This window comes from Ranitomeya imitator, chromosome 3 (genome assembly GCF_032444005.1).
Source record: "Ranitomeya imitator isolate aRanImi1 chromosome 3, aRanImi1.pri, whole genome shotgun sequence".
NCBI lineage: Eukaryota > Metazoa > Chordata > Amphibia > Anura > Dendrobatidae > Ranitomeya > Ranitomeya imitator.
The window spans coordinates 662,015,915-662,033,579 of record NC_091284.1 but is presented as its reverse complement, the minus strand read 5'-3'; the positions used below and the strand labels follow the sequence as shown (position 1 = coordinate 662,033,579).

The 17,665-nt window shown below is 40.2% G+C and overlaps 1 protein-coding gene across 3 annotated transcripts in view; it reads right to left on the bottom strand.

The window, feature by feature from the left end:
- Positions 1–17,665, bottom strand: part of LRCH1 (leucine rich repeats and calponin homology domain containing 1) — a 322,845-nt gene that overhangs the window by 106,066 nt on the left and 199,114 nt on the right. For all 3 annotated transcript variants that reach the window (XM_069758279.1, XM_069758280.1, XM_069758278.1), the window contains exons 8-13: positions 14,754–14,862; positions 8,834–8,946; positions 5,238–5,305; positions 4,142–4,228; positions 3,683–3,763; positions 3,562–3,598 (exon numbers count right to left, since the gene is read on the bottom strand). In XM_069758279.1, coding sequence (XP_069614380.1) covers positions 3,562–3,598; positions 3,683–3,763; positions 4,142–4,228; positions 5,238–5,305; positions 8,834–8,946; positions 14,754–14,862 — 495 coding nt within the window. The remainder of the gene's footprint in view (positions 1–3,561; positions 3,599–3,682; positions 3,764–4,141; positions 4,229–5,237; positions 5,306–8,833; positions 8,947–14,753; positions 14,863–17,665) is intronic.

The window sequence follows — 17,665 nt, the reverse complement described above, 5'->3', positions numbered from 1 at the left end:
CTTGAAAGGGAAAAATCTCCCAAGAAGGAGCATGTAACATGTACAAGTAGTATCTCTCACCGCATGTAAAAAACCATGAAGGTGCGGTGAAGGTGCATGTATCCTGTCTTTGTAGTTAATGCAGAGCCATACACAGTACATAAAGAAAAATTGGAACGATCTTACCTCTAGTTCCCTTGTAACGGCAAGATCTACTCACATCCGCAGCATCTGGGAGGGGGGGTCCACAGTTTTGACCACACATATACCCATCCAAGCTGTCAGGCGTGTGAATTAACCCCAAAACATCAACCGCATTTTTCCCTACGCGTTTCGTTTTATGGACTCATCAGGGGAAACCGATATGACGTCCCTCCACCTCCGTGGGGGACCTTAAACCTAGGGGTATGCCAAGGTTTAAAACGAAACGCGTAGGGAAAAATGCGGTTGATGTTTTGGGGTTAATTCACACGCCTGACAGCTTGGATGGGTATATGTGTGGTCAAAACTGTGGACCCCCCCTCCCAGATGCTGCGGATGTGAGTAGATCTTGCCGTTACAAGGGAACTAGAGGTAAGATCGTTCCAATTTTTCTTCATGTACTGTGTATGGCTCTGCATTAACTACAAAGACAGGATACATGCACCTTCACCGCACCTTCATGGTTTTTTACATGCGGTGAGAGATACTACTTGTACATGTTACATGCTCCTTCTTGGGAGATTTTTTCCCTTTCAAGACTGACACTGAGGCGTCCATGTGGACAGTCTGAGGGATCCTACTATCCGCAGATTCCATGTATATGGGAATCTATTCTGTGAGTCCTTTGTTTGTTTACATATATGTGGTTGATTATACCGATTTTAGCCTTATATATATTAAAAGTTAATTTTTATTATTAGTCACACCCTGCTTTGATACAATTTTTTGACTGGTGACACACCGCTGTTTTTGATTCTAGCTCTTGTGCTTTCGCTCTGCATCCGCTCTTGCGGTCTTTCTCTACTTGTTACTTAGTCCTCCTGTCTGAACAGGTTCCAACCTGTTTCACATACCTGCCTGCAGACCGGTCCCTACCAGTTCTTCCTATGTTCCAGCTGTACCCACCTGCCTACCAGACAGCCAGCCGTGTCTGCCTGCCCGCCAGTGTCTCTGTTGTACCCGTCTGCCTGCCTGTGTCCCAGCCGTGCCCGCCTGTCAGCCAGAGTGCCAGCCGTGCCCGCTCCGTTCTTTAGTGGGATCAGCAGCCACAGCCAGACATTACCCTGGAGTGGCACCTGGTAGCTTCCTATTGCACAAGTCTGACCTCACCATCAGAGGCTCCAGCGAACACCTAGGAAGCTACTTAGTTACGCCCCTTCCAGGGAAGTTTGGTCTGTGGTCCAGTGGGGCCACACCCCCGTATGCCCGCGCCAACCAGTCTGGGCGCGTGCGTGACACTTTTAAACGGACTTGCAGGAGAAGTCCCTGTTCGGAGCTCAACACCAGACACTAGAAGTCTGGTACGAACCCTGAACTTTACAATTCGGGTTCGCTCATCTATTGGAGATAACTCCGGTCTCAGCTGCTACAGCGAGATATTGGCATCTCCCTGAGCCTGCTCCATACACCGGTACCTGAAGGGTTTAAAGTTCTTTAGCTTGAACTAATGCATCGGACAACCAAAATGGCCATAGCCAGTAGATGAAAGATCCCATGATAATGACAAGTGACAGATTCACTACCATCCTTTCCGACTTCCAGACAAGTTTGATGCAGTCTGACAGCCATGGATGACACACCTGGCTGCTTTGCCACAATGACAATAAGCCATTTTCTCGTGGCATATGATCTTGGAAATACTATGAGCCCATCCACTATATCCTCTCCCTTGTGTGTCCTGTTTCTAAACCTTATGGATGTCAGAATGTTTGACCTCAGATATCCAACTGGGGAACAAGTTGTTGTTTCGTTTCATTGCTTCTTTAATTCTGTATGTCCTTGGGTTTGCTTATGGGCAGCAATAAAGCAGCATTTATTTTTTGCTGACATTATGCATTTTTGATATTTGGTTTTATTGCATTGTAAAGCTGTAATAGCGTGAGAAACTGTGTTAGTGTTACAACTCAATGAAGGGGGCTGTCTACATGACTTTTAGCACAGATCATTGTCTAATTTAAAGCTGTATTTAACAATGGAACAATCACCGAGACTGAGGGTATCAAATTGATGAAAAGTGGTTAGTTTCCAAATTAGTAAGTTAGTAAAGTGAATCAGTGTTTACATATGGTTTTCATAGCAGATACATTATAGGTCTATAGCATTAGCAGAAGTTTATGCACAATTTAAAAACTGCATGAGAGTTGCTCAGTCATTGCACATCATCATCACATCTTAATTACAATTAATTGATTGTAGTAAAGGTTTATTCCCCAAACGCAATGTGATATTATAGCAATGGCTGATCATACAAAGTGCAGCTGGTTTCCTGCAAGCATAGCTCTACTATCTCTCCACTTCTGATATATGCTGCATTCCCACATAAGAGTGTCACAGTCCACGTACAAACCTTTGAATCACAGACTGTCTCCTGACCGAAGCTTCAAAACCTCATATATATGTGTGTTTGTGGCAATAGTGTGGTATTATACCTCTGTGCACTGTCTCCTCCTGTGCAGTACCCTGCCTGACCGATTGTATCTTCTGCCGCATATTATCAGCATAGCTGCCTGTGTGGTACAACATGGTTTCTTTCAGATATACATACTCCTGCACTCCTCTACAACAGAGCTTGTAATTATTAGGCAGTGCATAGTTGTGTTTTTTTGTCTGCTGTTGACAGATCTGTGTTCTGAAACTGCACATGTTGCTCTGTTGATGCATATGGCAGAAGATAAACCTCTGTCATATGCATCAACAGAGCAGCATTTCATATAAATGAACTCTCGGCAGCAGGCAATAAAAAGTCTAGTAATTACAAAATCTGCTGTAGAGGCGTGCAGAAGAGTTGAGATCTGACAGAAACCAGCCAACAATTATAGTATGTAAAACCACACTGCAGCTATACTGATGTAAATGGCAGAAGATAAAAAAAATGGCAGGCAGGGTTGTTCAAGAGCAGACAAAGAAGAGTAAGGTGAATGCTACACTTAGATTAGCATGATGATAACTCAAGACAGGTGGGGCTACTCAAGAGGACAATAGAGGGGTCTGTGCCCTAAAGAGGAGCAAGTGCTGTTGCCAAAATATAGCTTTAGCAGTATACGAATAGGATCTCCTATTCCAATTTGTGAAGCCTGATGTACAAATTGGCATATAGAAATGAAAAAATACAAAAAAGTACAAGAAAGAAACTTTATATTGGCTTAGTCTGTATATTAACAATAAGTATACATTTACTGTGCTTTGTGAAAAATAAGGCAATATTGGGTGTAATCATGTAAATCATGCTATTTGCCTGTGCACGAAGACAAAAGAGAAATCATGAGATATGTGGACTTACAACACTCTGGTTCTCTGATATTTTATAACTATATAACGTTATGTTGCTATTATACAGTAAACACATGCTATGAGCAATTTACTGTCACATTTAATTCTTACCTGCAGGATTGGAGACATCTGTAATTCTACTTGGCCGCTAGAAGAAAGAAAGAAAAGTCAGTAATCTGTGGATATGACTTAGCGCTATATTAATATCCTCTACAATGAGAAATGAACACACTTTACTGTGGACTTATTCACATCAGGTGGTGTAGATGGTAAACTGTACAGCTCTGTGCCATCTTCAATTTCCATTCTACTCCTGCAGGAAATATAAAAAAAAATAATTAACTGTAAATGACACAATGGCAAATTAATGTTTTAATGAAGTGAGCAAATACGGCAAACAATTTTTGGATCTCCCATGGAAGTGAATATGCCCAGGCACCTCTCCATTATCGGCAGAATGTAACCGAGCCCTGTTCACACGATGGGGCCTGTATTTTGTTGGTAAACAGGTCATAAAGATTAAGACAGAAGAACTTCATTAACTGTTCCCAAATTATGTGAAGGAAAGAAATGCGGCTCTGTTCTGCCGCTTACGCTAATCATACCAATAAAATAGTTCAGACCGACACTTAGGGAATATGTTAGTAGTAACAGTCCAGTCTATTACCGTAATTAGATTATTATTCTTTACCTTGTAGGGTCTTGTAACATATCGACTGCTTCTCGTAATTGGTCTATCATTCCTGAATTGATTTTGTTACTTTCCATACTGGTATTGCTGCAAAACAAGCAAAATAACAACTGAAATCCTGAGGGCAAAACTGATTCATATCACATAAGGCTATATTGTAGACTCAGAGTGAGATAATGTATTCTCCTCCTTTACTTGGATTTTGTATAGTATTTGCATGTGTTTACTTTCTTCATCCATTAGAGGACAGGCTTCTTAGCTTCTTAAGAAAAATTGCTACTTTTTCATTAACTGTTGACTACTTTGTTTTTCATACCTGCAGTTTATTAGAAAACTGAATCGGATCTGTTAACAGGCTCCACAATACAAACTGCTTCAATTAAACAGATTAGATGAGGCTGACGTAATGACCTTGAAATTCCAAGTCAGAATGGTTAAATAATTGTTTGAGAAAGTTTAATCTCAATCTACACTCATCTATAGTGATTGACAGCTCCTCAGTGTCCCTCCTGCTGGGATCTCACACTGCTCAGTACAAGCTGACAGTCAGGCTGGGTAAATAGAGACTACATACACTTGGACTTGTGAGCTATTTCATTCTACAGCTGGACTCCTAAAATGATAAACTTGATATCTGGGTTTTGCAGCCATTCTGTTATAGATTTCCAAAGTAAGCATGCCAGCTTCATCAGCTCTAACATATCTATTTACTAAAGTATGCATTTTAAGTTGTGAAGTCTGGTAACAGATCCACTTTGTGGGAATTCTGAACTATTACATCAAACTGATATATTCTTAGAGGATATTTATAACTGAGTTGTTTTTGTACTTGTTCTTGTTTGCTATATTTATAATAACGAAGATCAGTCATGTGGACCTAACATCATCCACATAAACTGCTGTAGTTTTTTGAGCCAAAGTCAGGATGATTTGACAAATAATGAGAAATATAAAGGAAGCCTTCTATTTGCCCTTGTTGCTTCATACACTTTTGGCTTTGGTTCAAAAACTGCAGTTTAATTTTTCTCAAAGACCTACATGTAAGAAATCACCATTAAAAGTAATATAAAGTGTTATCAATTTGAAATACACTCACTTATGATGCTTAGGCCATGGTGTATCCTCCTGTATTTGCAAAGGTTCATCAAAATCATCTGTTTTAGCCTACGATCAAAAAGTAAAAGGTCAATGAAGTACTTTATCTTAGTTAATCTTTGCCCCCCTTAGGAATTACAATCTGAAATTCAAATTAACCTATTACGGTGGTTTCATTTTTTGCAGTATTTTTTTCAGCAAAGGTTCTCATACCAAACACTCTCTTGCCCTGCTACAACCCGGTGAGAAAATAAATTTGCAATAAGTACAGGGGTTGGACTGCAGAAGACTGGGGTAATGTTATTTTCTCTAATGAAGCCCTCTTCAGACTGTTTTGGCCACCTGGAAGAATGATGTCTGGAGAAGAAAAGGTTGAGCGCTACCATGAGTCTTGGGCCATGCCAACAGTAAAGCATCTATCCAGAAGGGTGGGCTCACTCACAATTTTGCCTAATATCACTGCCATTAATCATGGATGGTTTCTAGACATCGTCAGAGAACTTCACCCAAAGATCCAGGAGCAATTTGGTGATGAGCAATGCTTTCTCCAGCATGATGGAGACCATGTCATAAGGTAAATGTGATGGCTAAGTGGCTCACAGAATAAAAAAAATGACATTTTTGGTTCCATGACCAGGAAACTCCCCAGATCTCAATCCAATTGAGAACCTGTGGTCAATCCTCAAAAACTCAAAAACCAGAAGGACAACATTACACAGAGATTGTGATAAGCTCCAGGCACTAAGTAGACAAAAATGGGCAGTCATCAGTCAGGATTTGGCCCAGAAACTGATACCCAGCTGCCAGGCAAATTCCAGAAACAGAAACCTTGAAAAATAAAGGACAAGACTGTAGATATTAGGCTACTTTCACACATCAGTTTTTTGCCTTCAGGCATAATCCGGCTATTTTTGAAAAAAAAAAACAAATCCGGTGCAAATTGTGAAAAACTGATGCATCGGTTTTTTTTGCTGGATCCGTTTTTGTTTACTGGGGTTAGAGTTTGGACGTCCGAGAGAGAGATTCTCCAGAATGGAAAACGAAGCTACGGGCATGCTCAGTGTAAAAATACCGAAATCGGTAGCCGGATCCAGTCATTTCACCCCACGTTTCATCCGTTTATCGCTGGAACCATCGCTGTGCATTTTTTTGCTGGACACAAAAAAAGTTCCTCTGTACATTTTCTCCGTCCGGCGGAAACATAATTTTTGACGGATCTGGCAAAAAAAACGGATAAAACATCTGGCTGACAGGCGCAATCCGGCGCTAAGACAACTCTATGAGAAAAAAATATGTATCCGGCGAAAAAAACGGATCGTTTTTTTTTTTCAAAACTCACCGGATTGTGCCTGACGGAAAAACCTGATGTGTGAAAGTAGCCTTAGTCTTTACATAAACTTGATGTATTAATTCAATACAAGTATAAAAACTTGTGTAATATTTAGAATTGTACTTCAGTAACCATAGAAACATGTAGCAAAAAGATCTAAAAATATTAAAGAATCAATCTTTGTGAAAAACAAAATTCATGTTACTCTCAAAACTATTAGCCACGACTGTAGTGTGACACACAAGGAATAAGACTTCGTAATGTAGTTTCACAAAAAATAAACATTGAGTTGAGAAATACTAATGATAGAACTTCAATGTGCATCACTTCATGTAAGCCTGAGGACCCCATGCGCATCACACACATACTGGATTCCTGAAAGGTCATAATAAAATGTAATACAATTTAAAAAATATAATAAAATTTCACATGCACAGCACCATGGAATTAATTAATGGTGCTATATAAATAAATACATAAATAAATAATAATAATAAAATGTATATTGTATTCAATACAGAAATTCTGTACTCCTGGGAAGTTCGGTGCTCGGACAGAGCCCAGTCCCATAGGTATAATAATAGAAGGAATCCACACTCGCAGAAAGGCGAAAAAGATGACAATTATTTGTGTAAAAATACAGAGTAAACGTGCAACGTTTCGGTCTGTTCTAGACCTTCTCCAAGCATACACCTCTAACCATTGTTCCCAGTAGGAGCTGAAAGAGAAAACTGGGGCTGTGCAGCACATACAGAGGTTACAGGAGGTTCCCCTTCAGTGTTGCACAGCTCCAGGTTTATGACAGTTGAAAACCCTTCAACTCAGTTCTCTTTCAGCTCCCAGTGGAGAATAACGCTTAGAATTGGGTGTCGCAAAAAGTTCTAGAATAGACCAAAACATCACACGATATATACACATGCATTGGATGACACAAATAAATATCATTTTCACCAGTCTACGAGTACCGAATTCATTTAATATTGTTAAAAATATGTTGTATCATATTTTGTACGTGCAGCTGTGTTGTTTATATGACTTTTTTATTACATCTTTTCAAAATTAATCTAGTCACTGCTTTTGGTGAGTGGAAAAGAACTCAACAAGAAGTCCCTGAAAATAATGTGAGATCTTACAAGCCCCTAGCAGATGCTGCCCTGATGGAACTCAAATCCTGTGTCATGATTCCTCCACTCAGTGTGATGAGTTGCAGCTCAGCTGTCCAATCAGGGGCAAGGGTATGCTGAGCTGTCAGTATGGTGAGTGACAGTCCAGTTGCCCAGTCAGGGCAGAGGTGTGCTGGGTTTCCTACATGTGTCTCATGTTCAGAATCATTCCCTGGCTATTTAGCTGGCTGTCTGCCTCTAATCTGCAAGATGTAGCTCTGCTCAAGTGCTGTGTGTAACTCTGTCCTTTGTGTTCTAGTATTCTGATCTTTGTTGCCCGACCTTAGATTTGCCTTTAACTATCCATTTGCCTAGCCCCTTTGTCTTTATCCACTATTTTCTTGGAATTCTGACCCCGGACTCTGACCTGACTATACCTTTGCCTCACCCCTATGTTTATGACATAACCTCCTGGTTTTTGGCGTTGGTCGTCAACTCGCAGCTTGTGCGTGAGTAGTGACTAGTGTCTCATCCCAAATTCCATTTCTGCTAACCACTGATCCACATGTATGATACATTGGAGTGCTTTTAGAAAGTCATAATATAAATACCAAGAGCCATGTATTTTGTGCCAAGAACAGGAGGCGATCCCATTAGAAATGAGCCAGCAGAACAGTGGAAAAGGTTTCTTTGCTACTAAAGACATAATCCAGGTCTTGGCAATAAGCAGACTTTTTTGGTGATTAAAAATGGAGACCTGGATCATGAACAGCATTGCCTACAGAAGAGCACTGACTAGTCTCTGTTCTATAGCAAATGTCTAGAAAAATTAAAACATGTCTTTAGTGCTTTCGTTTACTTTCTCCACATACTGTGATATATGGATTTATTCGGGTTAAGCAAATAAACCAAACATAGCACATCGTATAAGGACATACTGCATATCTTGTAAACCAATAAATCGCAACCCCCCCAAAAAATTTTTTTATTCTTTTAAAGCATTTTCCCTTAGCATGCTGCAGACAATATGAAATCATGCTATTGATTGCAATGAATAATTAAAATGGAATACACCCTTTAGTACATTACTTCTTCCTTTATAATTCAGCTCAGTATAATGCCAGCTTTACTGCTGATTACCCACAGTTTACATTACTACATTACCTGTCTGTAACTCATAAATTCAGTGTGGTTGGCATCTGCATCTTTTTTATACTGGCACAACGATTTTCCTGACTCTCCAGGATCATTTAGGACATAATTCTGATGACTTTCCACTAAAATAAAGGAAAATATGTTATGAGTTGGAAAAATATTCCACTTTGTAAGGGATCATGTTTATGCCATATGCAATTTGTGGCTACTGCCAGTTCTATTGTGTGGTCACCAAAGCTGGTAATGAGTTAACCATTCTAGCATCTACGGTACTAATATACGAAAATAAACTAAAATTAATAGCTCAGAACTATTTGTGATCTAATATGTATGTGCTTCAGATGGTATGAGGCCAGTCTTCAATCCATCGTGTGTGGCTGAATGCTTTTAAGGAAAGCCAATGTGCTTTTGGCCCTCTAGTAACTGGCCTAAGAGGCAGTTCGCGGCTGTTAAAAAGATAGATACACATTTTATGTGGGATGTACATGGAAGCTTCGAGGATACTAACCAGCACTGATATCTGTAAAAAGCAAGAGTAAAGGAAGCTTAGGAAGCCAGAGGTTCAAAAGTGCAATTTTCATGTCACAGTGCGGTTGATTTAATAAGCTAAAGGCACCAGAATTTTGGTGTAATTTGCACCAATAAACAGTCTTAGGTGCCTTGCACCATGTTTGTTATGTTCCAACCCCTTCCTGACCGGACAATTTTTCCTTTTTGCACTTTTGTCTTTTTCATCATCTCTCAAGTCATAACTTTTTAATTTCTCTGTCCACAAAGCACGAGGGCTTGATTTTTGTTGTACAAGCAGTTATCGTGAATGGCATTAATCATTGCAGTTATCGTGAATGGCATTAATCATTGCAGTTATCGTGTATGGTATTAATCATTGCAGTTATCGTGAATGGCATCAATCATTTTACTATTCCAAAGACTTGATAAAGGGGAAAAAATTCCAAGGGTGGTGAAGTTAAGAAAATAAAACAATTCTTCAATTTTTATATATATATATTTATTTTTTTTTGGGGGGGGGGTGCTTTTAAAGTATGCATTTCTGGGGGGTAAAAATGATTTATGAGCATGATTCTTCAGGTCAGAACAATTACAGCGATACCAAACTTGTATAGTTTATTAAGAATTTTATTTTGTGTAAGTTTACAAAAAGGAAACAAATTTTGCTCATCTCGCTGTCTTCCAAACAGTTTTCGTTTTTTGGTCAGTGGAGCTTTGTGAGGATTTGCTTTTTTCTGTAGGGAGAGCTGATGATTTTATTAATACTAATTTAGGATAGATTCAACATTTTCATCTCTTCTCATTGCATCTTTTCACAACAATCAAACAAAATCACAATTCTGCTGTTTTGATTTGGTTCTCATTATGGCGTTTACCCATCAGGTTAATTAACTTAACACTTTGATAGATTGGACTTTGCGTACACAATATATATATACAAATCCCAGACATAGCAGCACCATCATCCGTCATGACAAACTGGCAAGATTTGCACCAAATCTTTAGTCTACTCATTTCAAGTCCGTCATTCTGCATTTATCCACTGTCACACCTCATACATTTGACACAACTTGCACCACTGCAACTTTTTAGGCCTGGAAGTACACTTATCAGTATTAGATAGGAGCCAGACACAAGGGTTCAAATATGGCAAAATGTAGCATAATTTGAGACTTTGTATGCACTTTACGTTCTAATGTTATAAACGAGGAGGAGACCAATATGTTAAATGTTGCACAGTAAGTAATGTATAATTTTGAGCAAACTGCAATATTTTATTCATTTTAAAAATGGTTGCAGCATTTATTTCTTCTAGGTATTTTTAATACACTATGACCTTTCTAGTATATGCAACCTTAATATAAAAATGCATTCATAAATATACTGTACTTCACACCAATGGTTAAAAATGGATGTGGTGAGCTGACTTCCATTCCCTTTCCCTTTTTTTTGCGTTAAAAGGTTAACTTTGCCCCCTTTTTATGTTAAAGAAAACTGATATAACAAATGGTGTAAAATATTTATAAATTTCCCTTCGACATTCATAGCAATGAAATGATGCAATTTGCGCAAAAACTTTTGGTGCAAATGCAATGACCCCACAAACACACCATTTTCCTTTCAATTGTGGAGTGGATGTTTTGCAGCATTCGAGTTTCAGTCATAGGGGTGGCATCTGCATGGGTTGAGTCACCGCTCTGAGAATACTGCAACCCAAGCGTTGCCGGGAAGAATAAAGTTCCTTGCAGCGTTAAGCTAAAATGTGGTTCAAAGCCAGGCAGGTAAGTAATGCTATTAACCTGCGCATTAGCCCCATATCTGCAGGTTAATAGCGTTTATCCTGGTGACAGGTTCCCTTTAAGTAAAGTAATCTGGTGATAGAATGATACTGCGAGTTGGAGAAGGTGCTTGAAGTTGGATATGACAGTAGTGGGAGTACTTGATGCGAGAATACTGAATCGAGGTAAGGTGGGAATGCCTGGATGTAAGTATACAGCTTATAAGAAAAAAGTACAATTTCTGATAAGCCAGAATTAGTCTCAAATAGAAAAAACCAAAAACAACTAACCTAAACAATAATCTTTATTTCAAAACCATTAGATTAAAACAAGCACGACATCCCAACTCCTTATGATAGGAGTGGGTCTATAAAAAGCCCGGTTTTGGTGGGAGAAGGGCAAAAGTACAGGGAGCAAAAAAATGGACATAAAATCCTATATATCCCTAATATCTGCTCCCTGCCTATCTGCGGAGGTTGGCACCCTCTTGGACGCAATATGGCGCCCCCGCTCCTCGTCGGCTGGCCCTAAATACCCTACAAGTCCCTTAATGTGATGATGTCTAAATAGGGTAAACCGACAACCCACACACACCAAATACCAGAATAAATCACCAACGTAAAAGCCCAGCCGGGCTAGTCTGACCGTACAGAGCCCTATACTCTATAATACTCCGCTGATAGCTATGGCTAGTATGCCCTAGCGAATCCCTAACCAAGAAACCCTGCCTGTCAGCGGAGGTTGGCACCCTCTTGAACGCAAATGGCGCCCCCGCTCCTCGGCGGCTGACCCTGCTGACCCTGACTGTGTCCCTACAAACGTAGGTGGATACTACACACGAGGGGTGCCTGAGGGACTAAAACGGTGACCCGTGACTCTGAACCCTTCTAGCTTCGGACAGACCATACAGAATACACACAACAACACACACAGGCTGATACAAGCAACACTATATTGAGTATTTTGTTGCAAAAGACAATATGTACATGAGTAGAGATATTTTTATTCTAATGATGTTGCAAAGAATAATATATCCAAATAACCACAAGGTATTTCTAAAGTGCTTCAAGCGGGGTGACTGATAAACGTAATACCCCCACCATCCGAGGAAATACAGATAGACCAAGATATACTATCCTCGGTGTTGAAGCCAAAACTTAGTATCCCAAAAATGCACTCATGTTAAATACATGTCAATAAAGCGTCTAAGATTGGTGACATTTACATCAATAAAATTAGAAATAGAAAACCTAATCCACTTATCTGCGGTCAGGTTTCGCCTCTACGCGTTTCCCCCCCATGATGTGGTTCCTCAGGAGGCATATGGGAAAAATAGACTTCCATGTGTTCAAGTCACATCAGAGATGAATGCTGTGCCCGGGTGCACCCACAACCGGGCACAGCATTCATCTCTGATGTGACTTGAACACACGGAAGTCTATTTTTCCCATATGCCTCCTGAGGAACCACATCATGGGGGGGAAACGCGTAGAGGCGAAACCTGACCGCAGATAAGTGGATTAGGTTTTCTATTTCTAATTTTATTGATGTAAATGTCACCAATCTTAGACGCTTTATTGACATGTATTTAACATGAGTGCATTTTTGGGATACTAAGTTTTGGCTTCAACACCGAGGATAGTATATCTTGGTCTATCTGTATTTCCTCGGATGGTGGGGGTATTACGTTTATCAGTCACCCCGCTTGAAGCACTTTAGAAATACCTTGTGGTTATTTGGATATATTATTCTTTGCAACATCATTAGAATAAAAATATCTCTACTCATGTACATATTGTCTTTTGCAACAAAATACTCAATATAGTGTTGCTTGTATCAGCCTGTGTGTGTTGTTGTGTGTATTCTGTATGGTCTGTCCGAAGCTAGAAGGGTTCAGAGTCACGGGTCACCGTTTTAGTCCCTCAGGCACCCCTCGTGTGTAGTATCCACCTACGTTTGTAGGGACACAGTGAGGGTCAGCAGGGTCAGCCGCCGAGGAGCGGGGGCGCCATTTGCGTTCAAGAGGGTGCCAACCTCCGCTGACAGGCAGGGTTTCTTGGTTAGGGATTCGCTAGGGCATACTAGCCATAGCTATCAGCGGAGTATTATAGAGTATAGGGCTCTGTACGGTCAGACTAGCCCGGCTGGGCTTTTACGTTGGTGATTTATTCTGGTATTTGGTGTGTGTGGGTTGTCGGTTTACCCTATTTAGACATCATCACATTAAGGGACTTGTAGGGTATTTAGGGCCAGCCGACGAGGAGCGGGGGCGCCATATTGCGTCCAAGAGGGTGCCAACCTCCGCAGATAGGCAGGGAGCAGATATTAGGGATATATAGGATTTTTTGTCCATTTTTTTGCTCCCTGTACTTTTGCCCTTCTCCCACCAAAACCGGGCTTTTTATAGACCCACTCCTATCATAAGGAGTTGGGATGTCGTGCTTGTTTTAATCTAATGGTTTTGAAATAAAGATTATTGTTTAGGTTAGTTATACAGCTTATAAGGCAGGGTGACACAAGATATTGATGTTATGGGAAAACTTTGTGTCACGGGGACACCATGACAAGAGAAGAGCCAGAAGATCGCGGCATCTGGTCACATGAATGCCTGCACTTATTAGAAATGCTTCACCAGCTTAATAAACAGTGCAGGTTTTTCTTGCTCTGTCATTGCAAGGGATAATCAGTCAGTTGATCTCCTGGAGCTCTCCATCCTGAATTGCCTCAGCTATTCAGTGTTGGCCACTCCCATCTGGTATATGTGCTTGCCACTGGCACTTAGGAATTGCCAGTGATAATTCTGACTTTCTGGTTAGATGTTGCAGGAGAAATTCAGTGTTTAGAATAGGTGGTTAAAGAGTTATTTTGCATGCTTTTCTTCATCCTTTCCTATTTGGCTTCTTCCTCCCAATTCCAAACTTGTGTTCCATTTTGTTGTTTTGTGAGTATATTTGTATGATTGTAGTTTTATTTAATCTCTGTCTGTCATGCCTTGTCTGTCTGGTTAGTGTAATCCTATACACGTCAGCCTCACACCTCCATGGATGGGGAGGGAACAGATAAGGTTTAAGGCAGGATCATAGCAAGGTACGCGACCCTAGCATCTCCACCTTATGAGGTAATCCGGGGGACAGGGATAGACTAGGGCGCATCCTAGTTTGAGGGATCAGGTAGGCGCCACCGTCCTTAATCACTACGTGACACTTTGGCTGTCATTATACTGATAACAGGTGCTTTGACTCTCTACTTTGAGGTGGATGAAAGCAGGATGTCACTACTCTAAATGAGAGGTCTACATGTGGCTTGTGACTGTCTCTCAGAGATGAATATGGCTCTCCAGGTAAGAAAGGTTGGGGACCACTGACTTAAGAATATGAGTGCCCTTCATACAGTAATATTGAACATTTTTGAATTTGCCAACATAAGAATCCATAGTGCAGCCTCTGAATCCCTGTGTCGTCCTCATGGTATAATCATATTCTATGGTATTTTCATATTTAAATGTATGAGGGAGATAGAAAGTTTCCCCGATTCTTACCTCCATTTGTGGTGTAGCTAATGCACACACGCAAAATATTGCGGGAAGAAGCAATACGATTCTCTAAGTGTAGAATTAGCTGATGAACTGTTACATATCTTACCATGTACCGAATGACTGAATTGCTGATCTAAATCCTCTTTGGCAAAATTATCTTCTTCCAAAATATCAGACATCGGCACACTCGGACTGGCAGAGTCTTCATCGCAAGGCTAAGATAAAAATAGTTTATTAAATGATCCCACCCAAAAAAAGGTAAGTATTAGCAGGTTAAACAATCTCATATCCCTGTGACTTTAGACATGCCAGAACTCAGATCAAATATTTAGGCTACGTTCCCACAATGAGCTTCTGGTCCATTTTTGATGTTGCGTATTTTTGCTGCATCAAAAACGTAGCACATTATAGTTCCAGCAAAGTGGATGGGATTTACAGAAATCTAATTCCATCTGTACTTCTTTTTTATTCAGCATAAACTGACCTGTGCTGCGTATTTAAAATCTGCAGCATGTCAGTTTCATATGTGGGTACGCTGAGTAATCAGTGCGGATTTTACCTCTTTGCAATAGGTGACGAAAAAACGCAGGTAAAAAACGTACATGCCATTTTAGTGCGTTTCCGAGACGGAAATATATCACAAACACATTTAATCCACATCTAAGTATATCAATAAAATTTGGGCAAAGCCAAGTACCAGGTGGCATAGAAAACGAAGCAGCTTTATATTTAAAGTGTGACATACCAAGAAGAGACAAAAGTGCAGAGTCAAAAACTTGATAAAAATGCATGTTAAAAAAACGCACATAAAAACACAATATAAAACTGCAAGTAACCTAATTAACATAATAGGTGTAGAAATGGTGCACAAATTCAGCAGCATCAAAAACTCACCAAAAGCTAATTGTGGGAACGTAGCCTAAGGATATGTTCACAAATGTTGAATTACGTACAGAATTTGGCACAAATTCTTTAAGAAGATTGTAAAATTTGCCTCCTATACATTTGAATGGGGTTTCCACAACAATGTCCATCTGATCAGAAAATCTGGCATGGAAAGAAATGGCATCTCCCTTATGTCTGTTGGAAATGCTGAGGTTAACCCCAATTGAATGACAAATGAGCTGAATTCCTGTGCGAATCTGCCGCAGTTCTTCTGTACCCTCACAGCACATCCCGGTGAGGCTACAGCCATTTATTATTGGGTAACTTAGCATTATTGAGCGAAATCCATTCACTTAGGCTGTGTGCACACATTGCTGATTTTTCACAGTTTTTTCGCGTTTTTTCGCTATAAAAACGCTATAAAACCGCAAAAAAACAGCATATATCATGCATCCTATCATTTTTAATGAATTCTGCCATTTTTGTGCACATGATGCGTTTTTTTGCGAAAACAAAACCGCATCGCGATAAAAAACGCAGCATGTTCATTAATTTTGCGGATTTTTTTGCGGATTTCCCACTATATAATGCATTGGGAAATGTCTGGAAAAACCCGCAAAAAAAACGCGCAAAAAAACGCGCAAAAAACGCATGCAGATTTCTTGCAGAAAATTTCAGGATTTTCTCAGGAAATTTCTGCAAGAAATCCTGATCGTGTGCACATAGCCTTAGGGTTGTGGAATGAGCAGCCAGCCCCTTCCTCACCACCACCTTCTTTGCATGACACAGAGATTATATCAGAAACATATGCATGTATCTTGTCAGTATACATCCCATGTCATATATTTTTAGATAGACCAAAACAACTACGGTAATTTCTATAAAAAGAGGATTTCTGCCTGATAAAATATATATATATATATATATATATATATATATATATATATATATATATATATATATATATATATATATATATATATATATAAGAAATTATTGAACTTATTAATAATTGGTCATGATGCTTCCTAGAATATACTAACTGGCAAGAATGCACTGGCTGCCCAGCAGAAATCATCAGAGCATCAGCACCTGGTATCCATGTATCAGAGTAGACCACTTATGCAGTAGCGTAGGAGCAGAAGGCTTTGTATCCGACGCCAAGCGCTGGCAGTACATACTCTCTCATCCAGATGTTTCCTAGCAGAGAATCACACTTGGCCGCCTCATTTCTTCTTAGAAAAAAAGGTTATTCCGCAGGTGAATCCTACACAGTAGTTTCCTGCAGCTGGTCCTCTTTTTATAACTGTCCAGGATGGAACAATGACCATGGACAAAAATTTTTTTTTCCATATTTAAAAAAACAAAAAATGATTAATGGAAAAGTTCAGCGTAGCAAGTTTTAAAAAAAAAAGTTTAAATCTCCCTAAATGCTCTGTATAGACAAGACCAGCAACCTCATGCCTTAATACTTTCAAGATAATGGTGGAGAAGACTCCAGTGGACCCATCTAGGCATGCACAAGATCGGTCTTTTTACAGATCGTTCATCCATCGAGTCGCAATGGTTCAAGATTGAGCCGAAGGGTGTTAAAAGGAACCTGTCACCTGAATTTGGCGGGACTGGTTTTGGGTCATATGGGTGGAGTTTTCGGGTGTTTGATTCACCCTTTCCTTACCCGCTGGCTGCATGCTGGCTGCAATATTGGATTGAAGTTCATTCTATGTCCTCCATAGTACACGCCTGCACAAGGCAAGATTGCTTTGCGCAGGCGTGTACTATGGAGGACAGAGAATGAACTTCAATCCAATATTGCAGCCAGCATGCAGCCAGCGGGTAAGGAAAGGGTGAATCAAACACCTGAAAACTCCGCCCATATGACCCAAAACCAGTCCCGCCAAATTCAGGTGACAGAGTCCCTTTAAAAAAAAAAAACTCCCTCCATACTACAACCTGTTGCATATAGATTTCAGGTAATTTTCTGCAAATTATTCTGATGCATTTTCAAAACCGTTTGGTGATTTTAAGTTTGCAGCTATCTGGGGACCAAGCAGGGCCGCCATCAGGGCATGACAGCCGTGACTGGCGTATGGGGCCCGGTGAGCAGAGGGGGCCCGCATCGGGCCCCGTCTC